Genomic DNA, 11,991 nt, shown 5'->3' on the forward strand with positions numbered 1-11,991 from the left:
GGAAATATCTCTAGTTTATGGTTCCTTTCTGAGTTTGGCGTCCTTCCCAGTGTGTGTTCCTCCAGCCCTTATCTTGCCTTGTTTGTGTTGTTGTTGTTTTTTCTCTTCAGTCAAGGATACTTGGAGCTTGGAAGCAAAGTGAAGGAATAAAAGGGGCTTCACCGTTTTTTTTGTGACTGTGTTTATTTTGTATCTCACCCTGGGTCATCACAAACATTGATTTTCAACCTCAAGCTGTGAGGGCTTCAATTCCCAGAATTCCTCAACCAGCGTGCTGAGAGTTGGAAGTCCACACTTCAACACTAAAAAATTGCTGAGGTTTAGAAACAGTGACATGAGATATCCATCAGATTAAAACGCTGTTACTTTTATTTAAGAATTTGTTGCTCAGGCTCTTACATTATATTCAGCTTTTTGGGTGTCCATTTTGTAAGAATCCAATGTATTGGCAACAAGGACAGCAGACAGAATATTAAGAAATTCCCTTAAGAGGGGATAATAAACCAATATAATTTATTACAGTAGCCGTACGGTTCAAATCTATAAAAAAAATGTAGCAAAAAATTAGGCTTTAAAGAGTTCACCAGTCCTGAATCCCAATACAGGTAGTCCTCGACTTACGACCACAACTGAGTCCAAAATTTATGTTGCTAAGTGGGGACATTTCTTCAGTGAGTTTTGCCCCATTTTACAACCTTTCTTGCTACAGTTGTTAAGTGAATCACTGCAATTGATAAGTTAATAACCCGGTTGTTAAGTGAATCTGGCTTCCCCATTGACTTTCCTTCTGACAAGAAGGTTGCAAAAGGTGTCCGATCACAAGACCTTGGGAGGCACCAGTGGTCATAAATATGAGTCAGTTGCCAAGAGACTGAGTTTTGATCACGTGACCATGGGGTTGCTACAAAGGTCGTAAGTGTGAAAAACAGCCGTAAGTCACTGACTTTGAACTTTTTGCTGCAATTCTTCGTAGTGGGAGAAACACTTCTCAGATCAGTTAATATTCATATGGGTTTTTCTAATGTTTTCAGCCCCGTTGTAACTTTGAATGGTCACTAAATGAACTGTTGCAAGGCGAGGACTTAACTGTTAGGGTTATTCAGACCAAATGTTCATGGAACAGCCTCTAGTTCACTCCATAGCAATCAGGGAATAGGCGTTTTGAATTTCAAATCTACAAAATAATCTACAAATCATGAAAAACCTTTTGTTTGTTTCCTGCAGGGGAAGGAGCCTCCTGTCCGTCAGCTGGCCCTGTTGCACTTCAGAAATATTATAACTCTCAATATAAAACTGGAAGACGCGTTATCCCGTTCCCGCGCAAGGATTCCTCCTTCAATTGTCCAAATGTTACTCATCCTACAAGTATGGATTTTTCTGGCGCACCCTTACTGAATTGTCAGCTTTGGAAGCCATATTCACTTCCTATCTGCCACATACTTGAGCCTGGGAAAGTGGGAAGGGGCGAAGTTCTTGGAGTGTATGATGTTAGCCATAATAGCATTTTTCTTCTAAGTCAAGGTCATGTTACTCTGCACCTGGGTGAGGGCATGTCTCAAGTTGGGACGGATGGTGATTGGGGCATGTGATGTGATGATGGGTGCAAGGCAGCGGTGGGATTCAAATATTTTTACCACTGGTTCGGTGGGCGTGGCTTGGTGGGCATGCTTGGTGGGCATGCGTGCACACTGTGTGTGTGTGCACACCAAACGCACACTTGGCACAGGTGCAGAGGCGTTCTAACTCACCTCCTGCAAGCCTGCACAATCCCGGGCACTTCAGCAGCTGCCGCGTGGCACTCTTCTATGCTGCGCAAAGCAGCTGCGCTTCAAATTCAGAGCGAGTATGGGAGCCCAGGCGGCGGGTAGACCCAATAGCAGAGCAGCAGAGAGAACCAGTTTGGTCTCCGCTGCTCATCGCTGCTACCGGCTCTGCAGAACCAGAATACCACCCCTGGTGCAAGGGGTGGATTTGTAGTTTTTACTTATTGCAAGGAAGCCCGAAACTTTCAGATTCAGGATTCCCCAGATGTGCCAGTTTGCTATCCAAATAAGACAGAACTTTTGAGAAGATGTCTGTCTCGGAGTTAATTGTTGGAGTGGAGGTTTTCTGGAACACTGACAACTGAATTGTAAGTTTCGAGTGGTAGATGGAGCAGGCGGCTGGAAAACCAAGATGGCCCCCATGGATGCAAAGCTCCACCCTCTTTTACACGCAGTGTATATGCTGGGTACAGGTAGTTCTTGATTTATGATTGTTCACGTAGTGACCATTTGAAGCTGCAACAGATCCCCCAAAAGGTACTTATGATCCAGAGTTGAAGATATAAACATGCACCGCAATCACCTACAGCAGGGGTGTTAAACTAGGTTTCTAAAAGGGCCAGATCAACATTGTAGTCAGACTCATGATCTGTGGTCCTTCCGCCATCTGCCTATTAATGCCTACCCCAAGGAATGGCATTCCTGGGTGGAGAACTTTTGAGTTGTTCATAAATTCAAGTTTCCAGGCACCAGCCTGGCTGGGGAAGCTTTTCAATTATCTTTTAGGAAGTGGGGTGAGGCATCCAAAATAGATTACACAGCGGTTGAGACAGCATGATGCAAGATGTTTCTTCCCTATAAAGTCATGGTTGTGAAACATTGCTGGGAGGCCCAGACAAGTGTGTGTGTGTGTGTGTATACAAATAAATAAATGTATGGTATCTTTATTGCAATTTAAAATTTGTATCACATTTTATACCAGCCAAATGTTTCCAGAATGTTTTATAGAACTTTTCCCAATGAAACAAAAATATTACATATTCCTGTATAAAGTAAGGAATGAAAACTGCGGGAGGAGGGAATATCTCAATTCGCTTATTATTTGAAAAACTCACCCAAAATATCTGCCATAAAAGAGTGAAGTATGTGGAGAGGTTTTAATTCCCATAATATTTTATAGAACTTTTCCCAATGAAACAAAACTATTACATATTCCTGTATAAAGTAAGGAATGAAAACTGCAGAGGGAAAAACCGAATTTGCTTATTATTTGAAAAACTGAGCTAAAATATCTGCATAAAAGAGTGAAGCATGTGGAGAGGTTTTATTTTTTGATAGTCTTTCAACTCGCTGCTTCAAGATTGTCTCTTCAAAGTGTCATTTAAATTTGGCCTTGTCAGCCTGAGAGTTTTCCACAATCCTATAAAAATTGCCAATAGTGATCAAGAAAGCAAATCGTGGCACCAAAAATGTTTTTTTTTAAATCCCCCGAGGCACCATGGGAGAATTAGAAAAAGGTTTTTAAAATCTTAAAATTTTAAAATCCTCTCTTTTCTGCTCCCCAAGGCAAAGTGGACCACAGCAGGTGAGGGAAGTTCAAAGGGTCATGAAACGTCAAAATGAGCTTCCATCCCATGACCACAGCTGCCATTGGGCCTGTTTTTAATCCACTGGAGGACATCCTCCCTCTGGGGAGGTTGATTTGAGGGCCTCTCCGCCTGGGGAATGAGGAGGGATGCAGGGCACGTCCTGGGAACACAGCCAAACCAGAGTCACCCTGCTGGTTCCTGCTTGAGATGCAAGAAGCCTAAAGCTCTCACAGCAGAATGTGGGAGTCTTTCTCAGCAGGCCCTTCTCCGTTTTGTGCTGTTCACAAATAGTAACGAACTCTTCAGCTTGGTGCAGCATTGTGCAGGGAAGATTTCTGACCCGTAACTTGCCGCACTTAACACTTGAATTGCTTTTCTCTGACGGCAGTCCCTCTGGATAGATGAGCAAAGAATTCACCCCCACTGTATTGCTTTTAACTGGGACGGTGCCTCTTTCTGCTTTTCAGGGTTGCCTCTTTCCATCTAGGTCCTCTTCAAATTGGCTCCATTTGGGCTGCCTTAATCCAGCCCTTCCTGCCCCCACCTCTTCTTATTTCACGATGCTGTCCCTCCCCTGTTACGATCAGAGGTTACCAAAAAAAAAAAAAAGGAAACAGCGGAAGAAGGGGAGAGCCTGAAAATGAAAGCACAAGTCTGTTAAATCTCTGGCTTTTGGGATTCTTGGCTGCTTTTCAAGCAACTCAACAATTTCCTGCTTTTTGTTCAGAGGACTCTACTAACAGGGACATCCTGGTGGGGTGGGGGGTCAAGATGCCAGCTGCATGATACCCTCTTTTTTTTTAAAAAAATGTGTTGTATCACTCATGAAGTTGCTATTTTAATTTGCTGCTCAATTAGTTCCCATTGCAGCTTGTTAATCACTCACAAATCTGTAGCGCTGCCTCCCCTTGCAAAACTGAGAATTCAGGGCAAGAAGACTACCTCTTTTTTTTTAATCCCACACACAAAAAAAAACTCAACGTGGACAGAATTTTTTTCCCCTTTGCTGTCCAAGAATACCCTCTGTACTGTATTGTCAGGGTACTGGGTCTTTATGGCTGCATTCGCACAACATGGATTATCTGCTTGCTGAATCAGCCCCCATCTGCTGAGTTTGTGCAAGACATCGGGCCAACCCAGAAAAAGAAACTAACCTGTGGTGGGATTCAAAAGTTCCCACCACCGGTTCTGTGGGCATGGCTTGGTGGGCGTGGCTGCAGGGGTGGGAATTGTGTGATTGCGTGCGCCAAACACACGCTTTGCGCACGCATTAAAAGAGTACAAACTAAGCTACTGTGCCTCTCAGCTGTTTAGCACAGCAATCTGCTGAGCCAAACAGCTGAGAGGTTAAAAAGGATCTAGGAGCAGGGAGCGGGCAGGTGGGCCCAACTGCAGAACGTCGGAGAGACTCGGAGCAAACTGGTTCTCTGCCAGTTGATCTTCGGTGCTACCGGTACACCAGGTAGAACAAGGAGCCTCTGTGGTGCAGTGGTTAGAGTACTGTAAGCCAGGGCTCTCCAACCTTGGCAACTTTAAGCCTGGAGGACTTCAACTCCCAGAATTCCCCAGCCAGCTTTGCTTTGCTGGCTGGGGAATTCTGGGAGTTGAAGTCCTCCAGGCTTAAAGTTGCCAAGGTTGGAGACCCCTGCTGTAAGCTACTTCTGCAGCCAGCTGCCTAGAATTTGGCAATTCAAATCCCACCAGGCTCGAGGTTGAGTCAGCCTTCCATCCTTCCGAGGTGGGTAAAACGAGGACCCAGATTGTTGGGGGCAATAGGCTGACTCTGTAAACTGCTTAGAAAGGAAAGCACTATAAAGTGGTAAATAAGTCTTAAGTGCTATTGCTATTGCTATACCAGCACTGAAACTAACCAAGGAAGAAGATAAATTGAAGGAAAAAATAGGTTAGGTGCCTACAGCAAGAAAAAACTTGGGGACTATTGGCCCACCATTGAGTGATAACTGGGTAGATTGATGGCCAGTGATCTAACAGTGTGGACAGATATCTTGGGAGACCTCTTAAGGTGAGCCAGAGGAGCCTGCTAGTTAGGAAGGTTGATATGGATGTTTTCTATCTCCAGGTTAAGCAGATTCCTTCCTGGTGGATGAACATGGATGGGTGAACCAGCTAGTTATCACCTCTCCAAGTGAAAGACCTCCTGTTCCAAACTAATCTAACTCCCACCCTGCACTTCCCCCATTCATGTCAATCCAACAGGTTGTACTGGATTAAAAAAAACTGAAGCAGAGTTCTCCTTTTGGTTTTTCAGGGTGTTCATGAATCAAAAGGAGTTACTGAAGATTATTTGAAGTTGGAAACTCTCTTGCAGAAGGTTGTTTCTCCTTACTTGGGAACGTACGGTTTGTACTCCAGTGATGGCGCTCTCACTCACTCTTCCTGTATTTTAGGTAATACTTCTAGAGCGTGGCCAATGGTAGCATATCTTCTTAAACGTATAAACGTAACAGAAATAATTTATTCTGTATAATAATAATCTGACATCCTGTATATACGACACCCACTTCTTAATCAGTGTTGTCTCCCAAGGCTTGTTACGAAACTAATAGGTCAACTGGCTTTAGAGTTAGTAGCTTTCTTATCAGATATCAGAAAACATCTTGAAACCTACTTCCTGATTCCATTCATTTGCTTCTTCACATTTCAAAGTTGTGAAGCATGTGAAAATCACTCCGCAGTGCCTGGAGTGTAGAAGTTCTGTCCAGGAAGGGCGGTGGACTGTAGAGTTGACCAAGGAGGCTTTCCAAGTGGAAGAGGGAGAATTCATAGTGGTGAAGAGGTTGGCTTAGGAACAAGGAGATCAAAGTCACAGAGAAATTTTACAAGGCCGAAAGAGGATTAGACTCAGATCTCCTTGCTCCAATCCTCTTTCAGCACTGTAAAATTTATGTGTGGCTTTGATCCAGAGTCTCTCTCTCTCTCTCTCTCGCTCATTCTCCCAGACCGAGAGCCAGTGTAAGGCTATTGAACTAGAAGCAGGAATACCCAGTTCTCATCCCTACTTAAGCACAGAGGGTCCTTGGTGATTTTGGGTTGATCTTTTCCTCTCAGTCCAAGAATCACAGTGGGGTAGAGAAAGTAAGGACTAGGAGTAGGGAAACTCAGATTCTAATCATCATCAGCCACAAAAATTCCCTGTAGATTTTGGGTTAGTCGCTCTCCTTTGGACCAACCTGTCTCACGGGGCTGTTGTTTGAGGAAAAGACAGGAGCAGGGAGTATGGAATAAAAGAGGAGGCAAAAGAATTAATAAATGAATACTCATCTCTTTCCTGGGGTAAATTTATCTTCTTCCTCGGGCATTCTCAAAGGAGAAACCCTACAAACCCTACACACTTGTATAAACTTCTTGTGTAGCTTGCATGAGGTAGGCAGAAAAAGAAGGAAAAGAACAGAAAAGAGAAGAAAGCCCCAAATGCCTCTCCACTGAATCCTTGGCTGCATAATCTGTTGTTACATCCTTTTGCAAACATCTCGGCTCCAACTTTGTTCCAGGAAGAGTACAGTATTAAGCTAGTGCCATCTCGTGGCCAATCTGAATTTCTGACAAGGTGTGGATGTACACCGCCAGTTTCTGGAATGGAAACTACCAAAATAATGTGTCCCTTCATGGAAGAATAGGATAAAGTATACAAGTGAACTAATAAGAAAGTGAAGTCAGTGATTGCTGCTCTTAATAGACAGTAACACCAAGCTTCTATTTGAAGAGGCCAAAATTTAATAAAGGTTTGGAATGTAGACAGTACTGTTGAACAGAGGATCTGGGAAGCAAAGATTAGAGGACCCTTCCTTTCCATTATGCCTCTTTTGATTCAAGTCCAAGGGAGACAGTTGTACAGACACAGGGAAATTGAATGGTCAGGAAAAAATAGAAACAAATGTAAGAAAAGGAAGTTCACATGCTGATTTGAAGTCTGTTCAAAGTTTTGCAGCGTTAATTCAGCGCCAGAAAAGTAAACACGGATGGCTGATGCTTCATATAATGTCTTTATAAACATAATAAGTAGATTTTACAAACCAGTTGTAGATTTCTCCAACATGGAGCCAACTCAGACAGAAACATGTTGCAAGTAACTTCAGCAGGTAAGCAAGCAAGTTAGTTTCATTTTCAATCGACAGACTCAGAGCTTAACATAGCTTCAGAGCTGCAGAGCTTAATATAGAGCCACGCCTAGGCTACTTCTAGTTTCAGTTTACAAACAGTCCTCATTGGCTGACTTAGTTGCTCTGCCTATTCATTGGCTGACCTTGTGACCAAGCTCTATTCCAGTTCATGAATATACTCTGACAAAGTCACCGTCCAAATACCTGGGCTCAGTCTTTCTGTGATGGGTTAGTTGTCTTGGTAGGCACCCTATGAAGATTTTAACTGTTCTCTGTGTTTGTTAACAGAAAAACGCTTCTTTCGGCGCTCTAAATCGGGGGATATTCTTGCTAAGAATCCGGTGGTGAGATCCAAAAGTTACAACAACCCTTTGTTGACTCCCGTAGCCGAGTATGAGACAGAAGGCACGAACGCCAACAGCTCGAGCATCCGACGACACTCGGTTTCTGAAATGACCTCCTGCGGTGAGATGCTGGGCTATTCCAATCTCACAACCATCACAGACAATGGATCCAAGAGCTCCATGCTCACCATGAAGATCCTGCCAGCAGGAGAACAGGAGAGGATTTCGGCTGGTTCAATGCAATGTGTGTCTGATCAATCCAAAGGACTCTTCTATCCCACAGAGAACCCGACCAGGGCATTTGAGTTAGGCCAGGACTCAGACTTGCTTGCCATTGCTCCCACAGCCAGCCCTGAGAACATAGTGGACCAGATTTTAGAATCGATCGATTCCGATTCCGATGGGATTTTCATTGATTTTGGCCCAAACTGCTCTGGCTCCCCGGGATACAATATGGATGTGAGCAGGCAAAGCGTGGTCTGAAAGGAGTTGTGCTTTGCAAGTCCACCAGTTCTGGGTGGGTGGAGTAAGAGCTCTGCCTACTTTTCCAAGTCAGATAATGAGGATGATCTCACCCCAGAGAAATACGGATAACCCAGGCTTGGGAAAACGGCGGTGCCACTGAATCTTTGTGGTCAGGTTGCATCTGTTTAGGCTAAGTTCATAAAGTCACACTGAGGTCCACCCATGACCAGGCTGAGCGATGGGTAGTGATGGAGCTTAGGTTGTGCATCCAGGTTGAATGAATCACGCAGAATAACAGGCCTGAGATACGGTCTGATGTTCAACCTCCTTTAATGTCCTTCATAGGTGACGTTCAACCTCCTTTAATGTCCTTCATAGGTGCCCCCCTCCTCCTAGGGATGTGATTTGCCTCCCATCATTGCCTTCTTTCCCAGTGTTTTTCCAGTTTGTATGTTCAGCTCACTTGCCTGGTATCTCCTTCCTCAGAATTCTCCTTTCCTGCAGGAGTCAGCCAACCAGAGCCAAGCAGAAGAAGCAGGAGGTCAGTTGCCAGTTATTCTTCCAATGGATGCTCCTTGGTGTAGAGTAGAACATGGATGACTCCCCCATAATCCCAGCATGATACTTTAGGACAGAAATAGGCCGCTTTTGGCACTCAAGGGCAGCACAGGTGTTGATGAGTGGTGAATTGGGACTAGCTCAGGTGTACATACCTATATGTATGCACATGCATGTATCTATAGTCACTCGTGTGCAAGCAGGGGTGGCATCATCAACTTCGCTGGAGAAGGAAGTTGAAGTCCCCTCCTTGTTTGCGTGTGCTGTCCCAGCCATGGCCAGTTTTCAGGATGACCCTCTTGTTGTGCAGCCCTTGCCGTGTTAGACTTCTCTCAGAGGAGAAGGCAGTTGTGTTGTTGGGACACGTAGAAGAGTCACAGCAGTCATGGAGTCCCCTCTGTCAGGTCTCAGTGGCTGGAAGATTCTAGTTTACCCTTACCAGAATGGTTGAGCAGGAATGCAAAGAATGTCAACCGTCTGTGAGGACCTGATGGACCAGAAATAAGAGGAAATCCAGCTCCCCTCTTGATTGAATGGCATTGCAAGAGAGCATGAAGTTTTCACAGCTTCCTGGGCTAACTTCTGAACTTCTCCTTTCATTTAGTCAAGAACTGACAGTTGTCTTATATCCGTGATGGCAAACCTATGGCACACATGCCACAGGTGGCACAGAGAGCCCTCTTTGTGGGCACATGAGCCGTCGTCCCAGCTCAGCTCCATCACGCATGCACACACGCCTCCTGCTGGCCAGCTGGTCTTCGGGTCTCTGCCATACATGCGCGGGGCGCATGGGCGGGGGATGCACACACATTGCATTTTGGGGGCGCGGGCGTGCGTACTTTGGGCACCAGTGCTGAAAAGGTTAGCCATCACTGTCTCATATGGTTCCCCTTTCCAGGAATTCCCCTTTCCAGAATAAAGTCAGGATGGGGTTTAGGGGTGTTTTTACTGATCTCATGGTGTCATAGCCAGAGATTGGCTGAACCCTGATAAGTTGGATCTGACTTCTTTCAGAAAGAGCAGGATTTGAGAGCCCAGGATACTGCCTCTAATAAGGTAGATAATTTATTTTGGGCCCCAACCACTACAAAGGAGGAGGGAATCTCAGCTTGGACACTTGGAAAAGGAAAGCTGAGATATTACTAGGCGTCAGAGAGATGACCATATGAACTGTCTTCATGGCAAGCTACCATGATGGATACCGATAAAATGAGTTACCTCATGACACAGTGAAAGCAATGAGAGAAATTACGCACGATGAACTTGAGTCTTGCTGATTGAAATGTTATTTACAGATTCCCCATTGTACTTAAAGTGTATGACTTTAAGCTAAAAGTGGTATTTGGGGACTTGAAAATAGTCTATGTGGTGCTTAATCCGCAGTCATTCATATTTGCAAATCAGCGTAACAGCAAATGATCCATGCATGTGTGAAAAAGTCCCCAGCCTTCACTTTGGGGAAATGTGTCATTTAAACATGCTCTTTCTGCCTCATTACTGCCTTGATAGATTTCTGAATTAGGGAACTGTCGTAATGGCAATTAATATTAGAAAATCCACCTTTCTCATGAAGCTAAAAACCATGTTCACAGCTTCCAAACATTTCCTTAAAACGAAACCCTGCTCTTCAAAAGTTAAAATGTGTCTATAGGCTGCAAAAGAAAGAAAGAAAGAAAGGGGTTTTAATTTTTTTAAAAGTTGTTCCAAATATAATAGAATTTGACTGATTTATAGCGGCTACTATTTTTTAATGATTCTCACTACATCCACATGTCTTTCACCAATCAAGAGAAGTTTGTAAAACTAATTTAAATAAATAATGTGCTTGCTACTGATTGGTTGAGAGCCTGTGTCCAGAATGGTTTTTTTAAAAACCAAAGAAACCAGAGAGGATTTTTATCAAGGTCGTCTTAATTTATTTGTGTTACAAGTGATTGGGGCATGCAGTGGAGATGACCCAAAGGGTTTTACAGCAGTGTGAATAAAATATACACATACATTAAACAAAAAAATATGCCAAGACACTCACAACACAATTGTGATGACCCAGGGCATGGCACAAAGATAACACAAACAGCTGGAAGTTCAAACCATCCCTTCAGTGCTCCAAATTTCCCACATTTCTGGCAAGTCCCAGAGCAGGGTGATAACAAACCCCCACCCAAACCTCAAGCAGCCTCTGGCTGCAAATAGTGCAACCCAGTGCTATCTACACCAAGGCTATACAAGGAGTTCAGGAAGCAAACGATCCAGCCCACAGGAATGCAAGGACTCTTGGAAAGTTCAAAAGTCAGCACACAACACTTCAGGAACTCAGCCTTTTCTAAAGTTATTTCTATTACTAATATAACAATACAATCTTATGTACCTTTACAGAATCCCTTTTTCAGTTAGATTTTCACCCATTCTCTCTAAATAGGTCCTGTTTCTCTATATCTTGTTCCTTTGTAACTTCTTTTCCTTTCCTTTCCTCCCTCTCTTCTTCTCTCCCCCCCTTTTACTCCCTTGTCTCTCTACCTCTATTTCTCTCCTCTGTATTCCCCTTTTCTGTTGCTTTCCAGTATTATACTTATTTTTCGAATTATTTTTCTTTTCTTTGGTTGTTTCTTTAAGCCTTAAATTCTCCATTCTCTTTCCCCTCTTTCTTTTTTCTTCCCCACATAAAATTACTTGTTCATTAAAGATGGCTTCTTCGTCCCAATCTTGTTTTGCAGACGTTTCTTGTTGTTTCTAATAGTTCCAAATCTCCATTTCTAAGAATTGAAAAACGAAGCCAAAAGAACCCTTCCCTTCTTGTGCATCTTCTTTGTACTTTTTAAGTTTTCCCCACCCGTGCCTTTGCCTGCCAGGAAATCTGCATCTAAATACATGCATGCCAAACAGGCAGAACTCATGCCCAAAACGAAGGGCAACATTTTTGACAGACACTGTTAGGTTTAATTATTTTCCATTATTCTTGGTCTATTACAGATTTGTATTTGGGCATGAGGAATGAAATTCCACGAGCTGCATTGCTGAGATTAGCAGATGATTCTCAGCTGGTTGCAAAGCTTCAATAGCAATTACAGCAGCTTGCAATCTCTCGATCATGCATCAACCCATCATTTGCATCTATCTATTCACATCAAGGTCGTTTGGTTGTCATCTTTTA

General features: G+C 43.7%; 1 protein-coding gene across 4 annotated transcripts in view; it reads left to right on the plus strand.

The window, feature by feature from the left end:
- The window catches only part of PRR5 (proline rich 5), an 81,657-nt gene extending 71,323 nt beyond the window's left edge, over window positions 1-10,334 (plus strand). For all 4 annotated transcript variants that reach the window (XM_087934194.1, XM_087934195.1, XM_087934197.1 and 1 more), the window contains 3 exons: window positions 1,225-1,365; window positions 5,622-5,760; window positions 7,762-10,334. In XM_087934194.1, coding sequence (XP_087790320.1) covers window positions 1,225-1,365; window positions 5,622-5,760; window positions 7,762-8,300 — 819 coding nt within the window. In that variant the 3' untranslated portion in view covers window positions 8,301-10,334. The remainder of the gene's footprint in view (window positions 1-1,224; window positions 1,366-5,621; window positions 5,761-7,761) is intronic.
- Window positions 10,335-11,991: the final 1,657 nt, after the last annotated feature.

The sequence above is a fragment of the Pseudonaja textilis genome, chromosome 5 (genome assembly GCF_049901715.1).
Source record: "Pseudonaja textilis isolate UNSWEBS1 chromosome 5, rPseTex1.2, whole genome shotgun sequence".
Taxonomy (NCBI): domain Eukaryota; kingdom Metazoa; phylum Chordata; class Lepidosauria; order Squamata; family Elapidae; genus Pseudonaja; species Pseudonaja textilis.